General features: G+C 33.4%; 1 protein-coding gene across 1 annotated transcript in view; it reads left to right on the forward strand.

Annotated features, from left to right (window-relative positions):
- Window positions 1-2,299: 2,299 nt before the first annotated feature.
- The window catches only part of LOC123693423 (probable cytochrome P450 304a1), a 36,278-nt gene continuing 19,507 nt past the window's right edge, over window positions 2,300-19,070 (forward strand). The window contains exons 1-4 of the mRNA XM_045638514.1: window positions 2,300-2,452; window positions 3,023-3,271; window positions 15,749-15,921; window positions 17,607-17,879. Of these exons, the coding sequence (XP_045494470.1) occupies window positions 2,359-2,452; window positions 3,023-3,271; window positions 15,749-15,921; window positions 17,607-17,879 (789 nt within the window). The 5' untranslated portion in view covers window positions 2,300-2,358. The remainder of the gene's footprint in view (window positions 2,453-3,022; window positions 3,272-15,748; window positions 15,922-17,606; window positions 17,880-19,070) is intronic.

Below are 19,070 nucleotides of genomic sequence, written 5' to 3' on the forward strand. Positions count from 1 at the left end.
AGACACACCTCCTTCAATACAGAAAATCCATTAGGGAACATAATAGTCACGAGGTGGTCACGAGACTAGATAAAGAAGGTTCAACATCGAATAATAATAATTATAATTTGCTGCGCAGAATAAATTTAGAAAGAAAAAAAGAAGAAGAAGAAATAAATAAATTTATTGTCATTTAACCACACGATATGCCACACCTGTGTGCCACACAGCACACTATAATATAACAAAAAAAAAAGACGTGTGGCACTCGGGGACTGCCGCGGTAAAGCTATTGCATATACATGCCTTCAAGCCACACCTCCGAGCCCGTCGGAGTGGGGAGCGTGAGGTTTTTTCGTTACGGAATTTCTCGATTCGGTCCCTGCGCTCAAGGCCCGCGATAAAAGCTATGTAATTATTACATATGTAAGCTATGTAATTATTAAGACATAAAAAAGCTAAAAAAAGAAAGAAGTTATAAACTAATTGACCCTCAAATATTTTTTTTTACAAATACATAAAAAAGAAGGGTAAATAAAGGCCAAATCATCATACTGCGCTTTTCGTTGGTTGCTGACAAAAGGGGGCAGACCGCTGACTCAGCAAATAGTTGTGTAAGAGCCAGGGCCCTTACACAACACTGGTTTTCAGCAACCCCTTGTGACGTATGAAGTGTGTGTACACATTTAATACAAACTAGCAAACATAATACAAACGGGCGAACTCCGTTTTGCCACCAGAGATACCTTTTATTTGACCTTTAAAACGAATGCAAAACCGTGGAAATTGGTTGTTGCGTTCTGGAGTTATAGCGTCAGGAAGGAAAACCCGACTTATTTTTATATTATAATAGATTAAGATGCTCATAAACTTGTTCATAATGTTTTCATGTACGTGGAAAATATAATTGTTTATCGAACGCACAAAGAATTTAAACAATATCAAACCAATAACTAGGATTATTTCGTATTAAAGTACTTATAATGACATAGTAAAAACTAGCTGTGCCCCGACTTAGTCCGCGTGGAATAGTGACTGTTTATTGAGTAAACACGTACTATGTACTTACTTAAAAGAACTGTTAGTAAAATTTATTACTAAACTGAGCTAAATAACTTATGTACCTACTTATCAAAGAAAATCAAGAAATGAAATGCCGAACCAATTTTCTATGAAAAATTTCTTATTAAACGATATCATATTATTTTTTAGAGAGAGGGGGGGGGGGGTATTACCAATGTATCGTGCCATTGATCAGCTTAATCGATACTCAGTTTTTATGAAATCCAGCACCAAATCCAAATTAGATCTTTCCTGTCTCACGAGTCACGCCTTCAAGCCACGCATGTGTTTAACTACTTTTATGTTTGTTATGTTATTGAATAGAAAAAGAGATAAATAATTTCAAAAACTTCCCGATGATCTTTAAAAGTATTAAAATAACTTTCGTTTTTTTCATCCACTTTTACCCCTACCGATTTTGATACTTTATCAAAGAACCAGCGTCGGAAAATGTGCTACCCAACAAAAAAACCGCATCTAATTCGATTTACCTGTTAGCGAACTACGGTGCCACAGACAGACACACATAGTGGTCAAACACATAATACCCAACTTTTTGCGTTGGGGGTTAAAAATATAATACGAAATAATTTAAAGTAAATTTTACGTAGAAAATTTACCTAGAAATAACCATACCTAATTCTAATTGAACTCCTCCCCCCCTTTTACCACAATTTACCCCCCACCCTTAGGGACTTTCGATATGATCATCTGGACATGTAAAGGAATAATTGTAGCGTATAACAGATAACTTACGTTTCTATCGTACACTAGCTTTCCGCCCGCAGCGTCGCCAGCGTCTTCAAAGAAAAACCCGCATAGTTTCCGTACCCGTGTGTTCGCCGTGATTAACTTTTTTATTTATTAAACACTAATTGTTAACCCCTTACTTAGGAGACTGTTTAGCAACCCTACTGGTGAAGTCGAGCATAAATGTTAAATGAAGCTTACCATAACATATTAGTGAAATCCGCATCTAAATCGGATAAGCGGTTACTGAGATTAGCGTACGTACAAACATACAGTCAAATAGACAAACAGACAAAAAAAAATTAAACTACAGTTTTGGATTCGGGATCGATTTAATAATAACACCATATTTTTACTTATTTTCATTGTACAGACATAACTTTTCTACAATTTTATTATATGTATATGTGATGATGATTTACGTATTGCGGGTCAAAAAGATAGCGAACGGGAACGATAATATGTTTACATTATTAATTGATACAACACTATATTTTAATAATAAACCGAGAGGCTTGTGGCCAGTTATTGTCAGAGATATAATTGACGTAGTTGCCTGTGTCGAAGATGATCGGGTCGCTAATATTATTATTTATTATAGCTTTCTTGTTAAAATATTCGTATAGCAAAGCGTACGAGAGAGATGAAAATTTCCCGCCAGGTTGGTAGAGATTTTTATTATTATTAGTAAGAATTTTATATCTATTGTTTGGAAATCCTTGGTTTTTTCGGAACACAATTATTTGTATAGCTAAGACAATGTATGAGGTGTCATATCTTTAAGAAAAATAATGTGATAATTTTTAATAAATTGACGAAAATAAGTACATACCTAACGTTTAATTGCTAACAAAAATTCCCTTTATCTGCCCTTTATATCTGCACAAATTAGCTTGAAAACAGAATAAAATTAGCGTGTACTACTAATTTTTTTAATATAATAAAATTTTAGGAAATTTTATTATATTTTATTTTATATTTTATTTAAAATACAATAAAATTTTATTCCTGGCCTTAATCTATATAGCAGAGCAAAGTTCAAATAAATCGGTCAATAACAATATTTTTAGGTCACTTGGAAATAAACACACATTATTGTTTTTCGTTAGTACAATTTTACAGGACTAAAATCATATAAATTATTTCAAGTAACAGAACTTTAAATATAAGATACGTAAGGTACCTAACATTTAAAGTTAATTTATTTAACGAAAAAATTCAAATTCAATAGGTCCCATACGTCTTCCAATTTATGGCGGTTACTGGATTATCGCAACCAAAGTTATCAACAACCTCGGCTTGGCAACCATGAAACTTGCTGAAGAATATAACACTAAGGTTGTGGGCCTGTACTTGGGGAAGCTACCACAGATCCTAGTCAACGACCCCGCGACTATCAAAGAGGTGCTTTCGAGGGAGGAATTTGACGGTCGTCTTGATACGGTCTTAGCACGCGCTCGGTCTTATTGGAAGAAGTTGGGTAAGTAATACTTTTCAAAAATCAAAATCAAACTCATATATTTATTTATTCAACTAGACATCGTTTTACTCGTCAAAATACAGAAAAATCAGTCAGTTTTGTTTAATATTATGTTGTTGAATACCCGTTACTACTGTACTGTTATGAGTATTTTTCTCGTTATTCTAAGTTTTTATCGTTTTGCATTTAATTCACAAAAATAAAAATAGAGCCGATTCGATGTACTTAGTAATTTTTGAATTTAGTGCTAAGCATATTTGGCGATTCATTTTCTAAAATAATTTTAATTTATTAAAAAGTTATTAACCATCCATCTACGTCCTACTGTCAAAAATGAATCATACGATTTTTTATTACGCTTTCGCTAACTATACATAATTACATATTTAGCATGTTATATGAGTTGGGGAGATGCGTCGCTACGTTTGCGCACTTTCTTACTAGCCCATAGAGTTGATGGGAGAGACAAAATAGTTGCGGAGTCAAAAGTTGCTCTTGCGCGCTAGGCTAGCTCTTACACTAAGTAAGTTAGTAGTTAAGATACCTAATTAGGAAGGTACATTTTTAATCTTATACGGTTATACCAATAAGATTAAAAATGTACCTAAATTGGTTATCACGCCACATTTATAATGAGGATACTCCCGGTTTAAGGTTAAAATTTGAAAATTTTAACCGTTTTATAAGTATTTATATTCAAAATATTTGCCTAATCGATTTTTTTTTACATTGTTGCGTATTTTAATAAATCACAAACTGAGAACTTCCGTCGTTTTTGGGAACGTCGTTTAAAAACAGAGGTAGCTTATATCGTAGAGTAAAGCATATAATATTATATTTGATGGTAGAGCTGAATGTTCTAATTACGCCCTTTCATATAGGTATTCATATCATTTTCATTTAAATTAATATCAATTACTATATTTTTGCCAATTGCCAACAAAATCCAAATGAAATATCCATATGAACAAAATTTATGTTGTTAAATAACACAACTATAGTTATATTTTCATCGTTACTATTCAGGAATCTATATAATTAGTCATATTTATTATGCGTTATTGATTTTGGCGCCCTTTATCTGGCGCCTAGAGCTACTACCTACTGCACTCATCCAGTCACCCTACTCCAGCCGGCCCTGGGCGTTGATAGACTCCGGCTCTTGTATACAGAGTTATTTACAATACAAAACGTTAGTACAAAAGATTTTGTATACAATTATTATGTATTATGTTATTCGTCCAATGAAAAGTATCCTCGACCAGTCTATATAATAGCTGTGTTTTACCTGAAATAAAACACATATTAAATACTTACCTATATTTGAAGCTTACTTATTGAGAAGGTACCTAGCTTTTTCCGCCTATTTTCCCTCTCTTTCTCGTTGTATATATGCTATCTCTCTCGCACACGGCACACCTCTCACCAGGTGGCGCGGCCGGCGCACGATAATGTGCAGGCGCTAGATCTTCTTCATTGAGTCGAAATACTCAACAGGTGGACGTTAAGTGTAAGCTTCAAATATAGGTAAGTATTTAATATGTGTTTTATTTCAGGTAAAACACAGCTATTAAACACTTGACCGTAATTTGAAGCTTACTTATTGAGACCTGTTTGTTACCCACCTGGTGTACAATATATGGACGCCAATGTGAATTTGAATAGGTACATAAGTAATTACTTATTTCTTTATTTGAAAGAGTAAGGTGTGCAGATAGTATACCAATAAATCACACAAATTTTTAAATTTTTATATTATTTATATTAACAATAAAAAGTTAATCAAATAAGAACCAAAAAGTAAATCATAATGATTAAAAGTATTAGAACTTATGAGATTGGTTCAAGCGTACCTTAGTTAACCTTTTGGGCTTGAAAAGTTAAAGTTACTACAATTTCCACTATCTTTAGCGTAAATCTGCGAAAGAGCAAGTAACGACTTTTAATTACGCATTTAGATGTTACTTACAAAATTAAGCAACAGCTCATCACCGACGAGGCAAGAATACCTCAAACTCAAACCTTTATTTATTCAATTAGACTTCTGTAGAAGCACCATTGAATCCTCATAACATAGATTTACCAGCTGTCTCAACTCACACAGTTCTAACCCAACCTGCTACTAGCGGACAAGTAGAGACCTTGGCTTTACTTTTAGGGTCAAATAAATTGTAAGGTCATCCCTTGGATAAGGTAATAAAATAAACCAGGTAAGCGGTTTAAATTATAATACAGATAATATGTAACATCCAACCAAAGCGTGCGGTGTCTATTAATGTTTAGAGCCAACGCCACCGATCATAATATAAACATGGCTGGTACTTTCAGTGCAATGCATGAATTATTTATTTAAAACTGATAGGTTTTAAACTCTGTACTGGAAACATATAATGAACTCAAGAAGTTAGAGACTAAAATGATAAGAGCTTATCTGTGTCCCAAACCTGCAATTACTACAGCTAAGTACGTTAAGTTTTAATCAAATTAATTTTAAGGTATAGTTATGGTTTACATCAGAACTTATATACCAAAAGTCTCGGGACTACATAACGTGACTTATTTATAATGAAAGTGTTTGTGCATAACATCTAGGCCATCAACAGCTATATGAACGTCAGATAGGAAATGAGCCAAATTTATCCAGTAAGTAACAAAGGTTTTTAATTATACTTATTCTAATTCAACCAACTTCTACTAGCTACTCCGTATGTCTTTTGGGTAGACGGAGGCAAATAGGATTTTTCTTCCGACTATAACATTTGATATTTGGAAAATGTATACATTTCTGTATACCTTCAGAGTCAGATTCTAGTGGTGCAGCACTAAACACTGTCTATTAGGTGAATGGTGCTGCTGACCGGGCCTTCAGTTCTGCTTTCCAGAATACCTTCGCCCTTCTCGGTGCTACTACTACTGAAATAGCAGTACTCTTACACGTCGTTTAGGCCTCGAACTGACTAGGATTTCTCATATTATCGTTACAACCCTCGCTCGCTCTAACGAGAACAAATTATCGCTAAGGAATTCTGCTGCAGGACAATGGCAACAGATTAATATGCATTATTATGTTCAGGAATATGGTGCGTTCTGAATACTATCGTCGTCTGAAGGTATCTCCTTTCGATTAACTGCATTAAGGGTGCAGATCTGATCCCATTTTTGTTCCGTAGGAATGCTACGACTGCCTAAACGTTAAACTGGACAAAGAAAGTTGCCCTGAATATGGTCGGTTGTTCCAACATCCCTAATATGGCTAGCTTACCTTAGTTACCCCTTGATTGTAACTGCTACCAATGGAGGCACTGCTCGTGGGTTGTCCACAGTTTTTCGAGTGCAAAAATGAAGAACTGAACTCGTGGGGATCTATGTCGAATGAATCTGTTTTAAGATTATGAAAGGACAGTTGGTTGAGGATGCGAAGACAGGACGTTACTTTAGTCATCTGTAACCACCACGAGAGGCAGCCACGGACAGTGATATAGTAAGAACTAAACTTGCAAAGTTTAGTTGGCTTACTAGACTTTGTCATGTTTAAAATGCAGTATATCATCTGTATAGAATTGCATTTATGACCATTGATAAACTTAATTCAACCGCAACCACGAGAAGCAGGCACGGATATCGATATAGCAAGAACTAAACCAGAAAGGTTTAGTTCGCTTATCTGGTATATTTATAATGTTTCAAAAGCCGTATAGTCTGTATTGCATTGCATTTATTGCCCCCCCCCCCCCCTTCAAATCAAAGAAATGTGAAGTCATCTGGCAGAGCTTTCTCGTGAAGGGTAGGGGTTCCAAGTAATATCTAATAATACGAGGCTTTTGTTTGGAAGGATTGACCTTCCGTTATTAATTATCCTCTATCCTAAGTAACTCAATAGTCAGAATTCACAGCACTCGTTGAGTCCTTAAACGTTTTACGTTAATAGTTGCATATAAGTTTATTATATAATATAATAATCCTGGTGGGATGACAAGAAACTTGTCTAAGCAAATGATTATCCTAATCCCTCAGCGATTTATTGTTTGAGCCCTGAAGAAAAACTCATGGGTGCCATAATGAGGCCAAACGGGTTGATAAACGAGTCGAATAAATTGCCTACAAGATCGGGCAACTAAAGTAGGCCTATGAGAGGTCAACTATACATAACCAATCGTAATTTGTTACATTCAATCGCTTTGCGATTAAAAAATCTCTTCAGGTGATTTTATGTGAAAATTGGTCGGCTAGTGCCATGGAATTACGATAACAAATATACCATTGACACAAGGCTTGGTGACAATCCTGGAAACCACCGCCACAAATCATCTGCGAGATGATATTTGATCCGACTCGCCTCCCTTTGTTGTGATTCTCTGCATTGTGAGGCTCTGCATTGGTAAATACAATTTGTTCAAGTCGCAATTTCCATAATTGATAAACCAATGGTGGTTTCCTGATTAAATAAGCGTAAGCTAACCTTTTAGGATACAAAGTATTCATTTCATGCGTCCATTATTTAACGTCTCTTACCTATTTTATTGTATTTATTAGGTTATATTACTATACTTATATTGTATAGATGGCCCACTGTGAATTAGATTTCAAAACCTTTTTCTACCTACCTTAGAAGAGTGAAGATCCGTTACTGTCATCTCTAACATTTTCGTGGGTCCTCGTTGACGAAAGCAAATATCTATGATCATTTTAATGATCAATCCTTTGTATATTTGCACCAACCGCAATCAAAGCCCCGCGAGGGCCGATATATATTTGCACCATTTCCCCGTGAGGGACGGTCGTAATCAAAGCCCCGCGAGGGCTGATATATATTTCCACCATTTCTCCTTGAGGGCGGTTGTAATCAAAGCCCCGCGAGGGCTGATATATTTGCACCTATTTCCCTGCGAGCGACAGCTGCGCGAGGGATGTTTGTAATTTGAAATAAGTAGGGCCTTCCCAAAAATACTTAATAGTCACCCTGCGAGGGTGGGTTTAACCTGGCTAACGAACCTAACCTGCGAGGAGTAGCGGTTAAACCTAGCGGCCACATTTATGTAATCTGCTTCGAGCAAGATTTAAGGTGCTAATATAAAATTAGAAGTTAATAATCATTTAAAATAATAATATAGTAACAAGGTACTTTAACTTATTTTCCAATGCTAGCAACAGCTGTCCAGGATGAAATAAGAATTGATTTGACAATGGTAATTAATTGTTATGTATATATAAAAAGAAGGCTTTAACTATTTAATAAAGTCAAAATTCAAATCATTTACACAAAATTTTAAAATGAACTTCGATTCATATTTAATTTAGTTCATACAATCGATGTCACATTCAGTTGCTTTATATCCGTTAACATTCCTTACGAACGCAGCCATACGTGGCCATACCATCGTAGGACGGTTTTATTGCACAAAATAATCTCCGCTCACCCGCAATTTTTTACTTTTTGTCAAGGTGTACAAGTTTATAATATTATTCTAAAACGTTAGAATATGCGAATAGTAAATCCTTTGAAATGTCTCTAAATTTAATTTCTAATTAAGGTATCTCGATAACTATACGATAACGTCTCTTTCCAAACTAGAAAATTTAAATGTAAAATTTTGGCACTTACTCGTTTTAACCAAAAAGTTGCATCATTTGAAACATAGGAAACGTAATATAAATAAAAGTAATTTTCAAACCAAAATTGCTGTGTGTAATACCTATGTCTATTTTCGCTTATATACGGATCAGATTAATACTCATAAAAGGACACGTATAGACTACGGATACTTTTGAATGTGTGGTACGTTCATGGTACCTACTGAACATGTGCATTGTGCGTATTCCATCATTATTCAGATGAGCGGCTAACTCCCGGACGATTTATAACATATCTCGACATGTTCGGACACGTTGTGATTCGTGCAATTACGCTAACATCAATTTGTTCCTGTTATAGGTAATAAGGTAAACGCAGGTATTAACGACCCCTCTAAGGCAATTTCAAAATCAACCATATTTTTTAAGTATACTGGTTCTTCTAAAGATTTATAATTTCATTTTATATGCTAGTGTTATGTATAAAAAATGTATTTATTGAAGCAAATACATTCTAATAAAGGATTATCTTGTAAAAAATAATTTACAATGTGACTTAGTCGATTGTTGCTATTACCGACCCATAAAAACGGCTGTGAAGCTATTAACGATTTTTATGCAGCTATTCCCGATCGTATGTGAGAGGAAGCCTTTTTCCAGCAATGGAATGTATAGAAGCTAGTGATGATGATGATTACCGATCTTAATAAAATGAAATAAAAATGCAAATATATTCGTATTTTTTAATTGTAGTTATTTTTAATAAAACAAATGAGTATTTTTTAGTAATGAACTAAATAATTATAAACTTTTAAATTAATCAACATAATACTATTAATATATGTACATATATTAAATTAAGGATTTCAAACTCTAGGATATTTCGTTATGCTATTTGATTGATTGCTTCGGCGAGTTGTGTTTTACTGAATACTTTTCGCCGCTTTCGTGGCTCCATATTTCTGGAAAAAATATAACTAATTATAATATGTTTTATGTTAATTTAACCTAAGAACCTAAAAATATAATTTTTTTAAATTTTTTAAATTTAACCTAAAAATATAATTTTTAATAGGCACCTATTATGTCATAAAAGTAATAAAAATATATTTGCACGCTCAATTACGAGCAGAATGTTTAAGGATCAATATTATCTGTATATACAAACATCTTTATTCTACATTCTGCAAATAAAGCAATTTGAATTTGAATTTGTAGATGAGAAACTAAACAATCTATATTCGATCGGTAATATCTTCCTATAGTTGCTATTGCCGACCCACATGGGTCGGTATTAAAGTATGTAAGTATAAACCTAAATTGTATTACCGACCTATAAAAAAATGGTTATTTTAATTTATTTGATCATCAGACTATAAAATAGATTATAATTGATTAATGTCATACAAAATATGAACAAATGCATATTGTTTAAACAAAAAAAAAACAATGATTTACTTCTGTAACTATTCGATAGGGATCCTCGAAAATATCATAACTTTGTATAAATTGACAACGCTAAAAGACACAACACTAGACAAAAAAGTTTAGTCGCTAATAGATTTTTATGAAGACTCATAGCTTAGATTTAAACTGGTCCATAAAACCACTTGTGTTAGTGTGATATAATAACATAAAAGAAAATAAAACAAAAAGTTACGTTGCTGCCATTGCCGACTTACGGGTCGTTGATACCTGCCGCGGCTTAAACTGGTGAAGCTAACACCGTCCCATATTAATTTTAAGTTTTATCGTTTCAAATTACTTTTTATTAATAAAATGTTGTAAGAAATGAAAAGTTGACACTTAAATGCATTGACATTTAGTAATATAAATTAAAGTATAGATGTCATTTGTTTGTAAATGTCTTAAAAAGATACTCACAGTACTTACCCGAAGGAACAACGGAACAGTACGACACGTCCTGCTTCCACGCTACCCCGCAGCAACTTACGCATTTTAACTCTTTTTTGCTCAGTTACTCACTCTAACGTTAAAGTATACGATGCTCAAGTAATACATTCGTGTATAACTTTGCCTACCTATAGCTAGAATAGTTCTGGAAACGTTTAAATTTCGAATTACTTTTATAGGTCGGTAATACCTTCAGATTTTCGATGGGTCGTTGATAGCTGCGTTTACCCTACCTATATAATTTGTTCTTTGAGCTGACTCATCTCGTTCGATAATTTTTAGTTATAAACTATACTCCGAACCGTTCCTAGTGATAACGACAATGTAATAAAGTCGTAGCAATGGATTGCATGCCTGTTAAGCTTTGAGTTGGCTCATAGGATTAGCCTTGGATTTATCCATACATACTATTAATATTCACTTGTAACCTTGTAATAAAAACACATTAAAAATGAAATAAAATAAAAATATCTATATAAAAGAGAGGGTATTTGATATATTTAGTCAATATCAAATAATCACAAAAGTAATATTAACGATACGAGTAAAGCCGAACGGTAAATCCGTTAAAATCTGCTTTACTCACAGTATTAGAAATTCAAATATTCATTAGTATATATTGCATTACTTATAAAATATTTCAAAAGAAAAGTTACTATTTCACGTAAAATGTAACGGTTGTATCGTTAATTTTAAATATCTAACATGCTATTAAGTATTTAAAGCATATTGAAAAATAAACTATTGCTGAAGGATTCACTAAAAGACCTCAGCATTTTAAATAAAGTCCAACGGATATACCGTCGATTTAAAAGATTTTTGCTCATTTTTAAGTAAAATGTCATTACAATAGATGTAAAAATAACTCACTGTACCGATCCGACGGGATACACTTTTTCACACTTTTAGCACTTGCAATATGCAATACTTAATACTTAATAGCACCAAGGTTGTAGTCTTGTAGACAACCTTCTCGCGGCGGAAGCTAGACGCCAATGAAGAAGATCTAGCGCCTGCACATTATCGTGCGCCGGCCGCGCCACCTGGTGAGAGGTGTGCCGTGTGCGAGAGAGATAGCATATATACAACGAGAAAGAGAGGGAAAATAGGCGGAAAAAGCTAGGTACCTTCTCAATAAGTAAGCTTCAAATTACGGTCAAGTGTTTAATATGGAATATTGATAGGCGTTTGACCCAAAAGAGCTTGATGTGTTTGAAGTTAAAATAAAACAGGACGGTGACAAAAACAATAAAAAAATAAGAAAAAATAAAAAGAAGAACGGGCGATGACTGTATATATTCATTAGTTCGTTATCCCTTTTGAATAAATTTGTTTTTATTTTTTTATGTACATGATCTTGTTAATAAATTTATTTGTATAGGTACCAATTGTATACATTCGTTCTGTAAAAAGCCTGTCCCTTAAAGAAGTTAATTCCTTTATTAAAATAAAAACAGAACTCTACGAAATTGTAAACTTATCTATACATATAATAAATCTGTAGAAGGGTCAATTCTGTACATTAAAAATATTGAAAAAATAAATAGCAGGGGGTGTTACTGGATCGATACCAAACCCAAATATGTGATTAAAAAAAATTTTGTCTGTCTGTCTGTCTGTCTGTCTGTCTGTCTGTATGTTCAGGCATCACGTGAAAACTAACGGTTCGATTTCGATGAAACTTGGTATAATTATACCTTATTATCCTGGGCATAAAATAGGATACTTTTTATCCCGGAAAATTACGTAGAAAAAAATAAATCTTCATTTTTCCGCGCGGACGGGGTCGCGGGCGGAAGCTAGTTTAGAACTATTTTTAGAACAGGCCCATTTGTAATTATTATTTACCACGGACTTCAAAATAATACAAGATACGAATTTTAATATAAGATTCGACCAATTTTGAAATATGATTCCTTTTCGCATTATAACAAACATTTTTGATGACATTTTTTATAAAACAAATAATCGCAGCAGGAGGTATTAAAATTTAAAACTTTTCAAATGTCATAATAATATGAACTTGTTTTTGCACTGAATAATTTTACAAATTATTTTAATGGGGTGATAATAAGCAAATAAATTTTTGCATTGGGATCCTTGCATCTCGTAAACACTGACATTTGCGATTCGTAAACAAATAGATATGTATTGCCATTTTATGATCGCGTAATAATTAATAATTATATTGCCGTCATCACAGACTAGATCTATGTCTGTGGCCGTCATTAATAAACAAGTGTGCAAAAATTATGGTTCCTTAGCTTTTACAATATCTGCATTTTATAAAAAACAAATAAATAAAATCTTTATTAGGGTTACTCATAAGAAAACGTTATTACTTATTATACACTTAAGACATTGGAGTTATATAATACATATATAATATATAAAATTCTCGTGTCACAGTTTTCGTTGCCATACTCCTCCGAAACGGTTGGAACGATTCTCATGAAATTTTCTGTGCATATCGGTTACTTAAGTCTGAGAATCGGCCAACATCTATTTTTCATACGAATTTCCACGGGCGAAGCCGGGGCCCTAGTATATGTAGAAAAATACGCAAATCTAAAACTTCTTTCTTTGAAAGCTGAAGAGTTTGTTTTCTTTAACGCGCTAAACTCATTTGAAACATATTTCAGTGTTAGGTTTATCCATTTATCCTCCTATATGTATTATAATATCATCACGCAAAGACCTTATTGGTCTTAGCAGATAATGCGGGACACCGCGGTCCGCGGGACATATCTAGTTATGAATATATGAAATATTAAACAGTAAACATTTTCGCTAATAGTTTACTTATCTGTTTATACGAATATAATTATAATTCTGATAAATAAACAATAATTTATAATAATAGTTATAATGATATGTGTTGCTTGTATTTGCAATATTTTTGTCCTTATTGCGTCTTTCTCATGTAAGAAGATACATATAAGTATTATATCAATCTCTGTGTCTGGGTGTTAATTATCTATATAAGTATTTATTTAAAATTATATACATATATGTATGCTTATCAGCCATCTGGTTTCCATAACACAAGCGAAAGCTTAGTATGGGATCAGATCGTACCGTGTATGAAAATTGTCCTGAAATATTTGTTATTATTATTTATATATTATTCCATAAATTAGTGTCATATTACTCTTTTTTTGATGATTTTTTAGAATAACTTGTATTCAGGGATAGGGATGATATAATAATGTTTTTTCCTCTGAAATCTAAACTCGTGAAACACGCTACACCGATTAGGAAAATTCCAAATATGTTTACGAAATACGTCCCTAATTTATTAAAATTATTAAAATAATTATTGTATATAACCTTATAACAAATACCTAACCAATATTATTATTTAAACGACTTTAATAATAATTATACACTTCTAGCAATTACATGTTTTTTGCTAAAATATATTTAAATTACAATATAATTTGCTGGCCGTTTATTGAGGCTTGAAATGAATTTCTAATTGACCATACAAGGATGCAAAAACTGGGTTAAAATATGACATACTAGGTTTCCGCCCGCGGCTTCGCCCGCGCAGTAAAAGAAAAACCCGCATAGTTCCCGTTCCCGTGGGATTTCCGGAATTGCGTCCTTTTCCCAGGATAAATAGTAGCCTATGTCCTTTCTCGGGTATCAAAATATCTCCATACCAAATTTCATGCAAATTGGTTCAGTAGTTTAGGCGTGATTGAGTAACAGACAGACAGACAGAGTTACTTTCGCATTTATAATATTAGTATGGATAGTTTGGATACGCACCTGTATTTGGTACACAAAAAATGCCTGATTTAAGGCAATTCTTCTTAATCAATGATGTCATAAATTCAATGTGGATTTTTTGAGGTTGTTTGTGTGATAAGTTATCTTAAAATTTCAAAGTTTATTTATACTAGCTATCCGCCCGCGGCTTCGCCCGCGTTTTCAAAGAAATACCCGCATTGTTCCCGTTCCCGTGGGTTTTCGGGGATAAAGCATATTCATGTGTTAATCCAAGTTACCCTCTATATGTGTGCTAAATTTCATTGTAATTCGTTCAGTAGTATTTGCGTGAAAGAGTAACAAACATACATACACACACATACATACTTCCATCCTCACAAGCTTTTGCATTTATAATCTTAGTAGGACTAGGATAGGATTGGATAACCTGGTGCGTACCATATTATGTACATATTTTAAATAATATAATTAAGATAAATCGGATATATATAAATTAAAAATTATTTATTTGCATAAAGTGGGTATAAAATCTACATCACCACATTAGCCATATAAAGGCATGCAAATTATGACCGCACCTCTTTCAACTCTTTGATAGTATTAATTTTTAATTAATTTTATTTTTCTATTATAGATACTAAAATACATAAATAACAAACATAGCAGGAAACAAGACAAATACTTAGTTTAACATCCATTTATTTGAACTCACTTATGATAGATTTTTTTTATTTATTTCGACGTTCGAGGTGTCGTTAAAATTGCCTCCGTTGCGTAGAGGGAATGTTTTGTCATAGGTTCAAAAGCACCCTTTTTCTCAGAAACTCTTCATCATTACTTCCACCATAAGACTACTTGATTCATTCTGCAGGATCCTAAAAAAAATAATGAAAATTGACCAATGTCACTTAAATAAGTTATTTGTAATGTACCTGAATATTGAATAATATGTACCTTAATCTATGACCTTAATCTATACTAATATTATAAAGCTGAAGAGTTTGTTTGTTTGTTTGAACGCGCAAATCTCAAGAACTACTGGTCCATTTTGAAAAAATTATTTCGGTGGTAGATAGCCCATTCATCGAGGAAGGCTATAATTATATCATCACGCTAAGACCAACAGGAGCGGAGCCAAGCGGGTGAAACCGCGGGGCGCAGCTAGTTCACATCATAAATACTTTCTTTAGCCTGCAAGTTTGTCCGTCTATAAATGCGTGCGGCACAGCTAGTGAACTTATTCTTTTTATTTTCCAGGAATATTTTTCACCGATGGCTACTTCTGGCACGTACAACGTCGGTATTCCCTGCGTTACATGCGGGATTCTGGCTTCGGACGTCGCGACGAAACCCTGGAGGCGGCGATAGTACACGACACCAAGAACATGATTGAGATGGTCATGCACGGCACTAAATATCCTGCTGAAAAGGTATTACCCCCGTAAAAAAACCTTACCTATATGGTCTTTGAATAATCTATACTTACATAATATTATAAAGCTGAAGAGTTTGTTTGTTTGTTTGTTTGTTTGAACGCGCTAATCTCAGGAACTACTGGTACGATTTGAAAAATTCTTTCAGTGTTAGATAGCCCATTTATCGAGGAAGGCTATATTTCATCACGCTAAGACCAACAGGAGGGGAGCCACGCGGGATCCACGCGGCGCGGCATTTAAATAGGACCTATATTTCAATATCTATACGAAATCCTCGCTCGCCTTTCAATGAATAATTATTGATTATACTTTAAAACTGAAATGTCAATAATCATTTTTTAATGAGTCTTCTTTATCGAGGTAACTTATCATATTTTGTATAGTACATTACTTAGTTTTCAAATTAGTTTTATCTAGTATTTTCAAAATTTATATCAAACAATTACTTGTATTTCTTATCAGCATCGAAGCTGACCCAAAAAAGTAATTGACTATCAGAAAGGTTAATTATAGAGAGGGTTATATTTTAATCTTTAATAATAATTAACAGTTTAATTTCTATCGACTAAATTGAAGCGGTATGAATTAATATGGCTTAAAATTACACGGTTCTACGAAGCTTTGGTACAAAACGGAGAAAGAATAAGTTTTGGACTGAATTCGATTCTGCGTCTTTTCCCTTAGATGCTTAGATTTCTTCTGCCCCTTCGGTTTTATAATATTCCTCATTTATCAATAGGTCAAGAATATGTGGATCTAAAGATAATGTGATGGAGCAAAAAGCGTGTTCTTATCGGTTTTTATTACAGCATCATAAAAAATATTAAAGGCATGAACTCTGCCATTCTATTTATATTATATCAGTTGTAACATATAACACCTAAACATTTTTTTGTGAATGTAAAGCAGCTATTTTGACCATCTGTGACAAAAAATCTAAATATTGAATTGGAGGTTAAAAAACTTATAAACAACGCACAACGGGCGGCCGATATTTATTTTAAGTAAAATCTTATGTTTATTTTGGTCCATGCTTGTAACCATTTTTTAAGTAGGTGAACCATTTAAAAACAGCATTTTCTTTATAAATAACACATTAGCGAGTAGAATTAATAAAATTTTATATGAATACTTAAAAACCTACCCAGGGTACGTCGCGTCAAGTAAAAAGAACGCTGACGGTTTAGCTGCGCATCGGCGATTTATCGGTCTATTTGGTGTTATGAGGTGGTATAAGAATAACAAATATGTAATTGCGAAGCCACGATTCGCGAGCCTAGTTCAAAAATAAAATAATCGGCACATAGCTTACGTGCAAAACTCGATCCATGCGCAAACACACCCCTCACCCATCACTTTCATCCAGCGTTCTTTTTACGTGACGCGTACTGTACCAAATAACTTGTATTTTGAGGAGTGCACTGTCTCAACTTTCTACGTTACCTAATAATCTTAAAGTCGAGGATATTAGGTTAAAAACATAAGTGCATGTATGACAATTTTACTTATTTCAAAAGACAAAAACTCAAAAATAATGAAGTGGACTGGCTTGTTTCCTGTTTAATGTCAGTCCAGTAATCCAGTATAAAAATATAAACCATTACATACACTATACCTATTATATAATTAAAACCTGGATTCCACTTTCTATATTCCTTACCATTCTCCAATAATTCCAGAACATAGTCAACGGCAACCTCATCTACCTGCCACATTTCTTCGCCGTGCCTTTCATCAATGGGCTACTTCACGTATTCGTCCGGTCCACATTGCCCCGGGAAAAGTACGCTGATATCTGGGAGCTTGCGAGAAAGGCCCTGCTCTTCCAAAGGAGTTCCAACGACCTAGGTGGTGCGGTGGTCATCACACCCTGGTTGAAGGACTTCTTCCCAAAATTGTGTGGGTACAGCGACTTGACGAAGGGGAACGGCGCAATTGTCAAGTTTTTTGAGGTTATTTTCCATACCTATTGCAATATATTTTATGTAGTACAATATTGTGGCACAGATAATATTATAATAAGTATGTAAGATTTAACTAGATTATAGTTTCATAGTATGGCTTGATAAGTATAAGTTTGACCTGGTTTGTATTATTTTATAGATACAAGAATAGTAAAATTCAGAAACGTTAGAAATAAATGTATCATGTGGGTCAATCAATTTTTAAAGGTCCCGATCATAATTTTCTCGTATTTTTTTTTTACTTAATTTTCAGCATTTTACTATTTCATTTAGAAGATAATTCTTCGTAGATTAAGATTATATAAGCAGCAGTGATGTTGATTAAATACATTTGTGGATTTAACTTCACGAACAGATCTATTCACGGGAAATAATGTCCTTTGGACAACTTACACAATAGTACTTTTTTTAATGTTAAATTCCCTTAAGAATTAAAACAAATTCTTCTAATATTAAATAATAAATAATATTTTGATATTTGTTCTATTTACACCCAAAATACGAAATATTTTTATTAAAATTGAAACGAATGATGTCTTTTGAACAACCAAATAATGTTTCATAGATAAAAAAGTTTCAGTAAAGCGGAAATAGTGATATTTTTTACAAAAAAACTATTAAGGCGAGGTTGTTACGTATCGTATTATTGATTTTACTTAATTAAAATGAACTGATTCTCGATAAAACTGAATGAATGAAGTATAATGTGATTTTCATATGGGGACATCTTAGTTGTAGTAGTAGCGTCTTGATTTTTGAAATGTTAAAATTACAATTAAACTAGACATAAAATCGCGTAATAAAAATGTGTTCCCGAAACAGCCGAGTAATAAACAAAACATGAACTATTTAACTGTTAAAGTATAAGTTTTATATAATTATTGTCCTAGGGACAACCAAATTGTCCATGGTACAACCACTTTGGTTGACCAAGTGACTGGTTGTCCGCGGGACATTTTTTAAATTTTGAGCCGCCAAGCAAATACTATTGTTATTTTATATATTAATCTCAGCTCACACTAAAATATAGACGAAAGCGCATCTCGTGTAGTATAATTGATAACAATGCATCAAGTACTTACGTTTTAATCACAGTTGTCTGACGGACTGACAAAAAAGCCACCCCACACTCACCAACAACGCTCGGACGACTGTTGCCGTGATTTTATACAAATCAAA

The sequence above is a fragment of the Colias croceus genome, chromosome 7 (genome assembly GCF_905220415.1).
Source record: "Colias croceus chromosome 7, ilColCroc2.1".
NCBI classification, from domain to species: domain Eukaryota; kingdom Metazoa; phylum Arthropoda; class Insecta; order Lepidoptera; family Pieridae; genus Colias; species Colias croceus.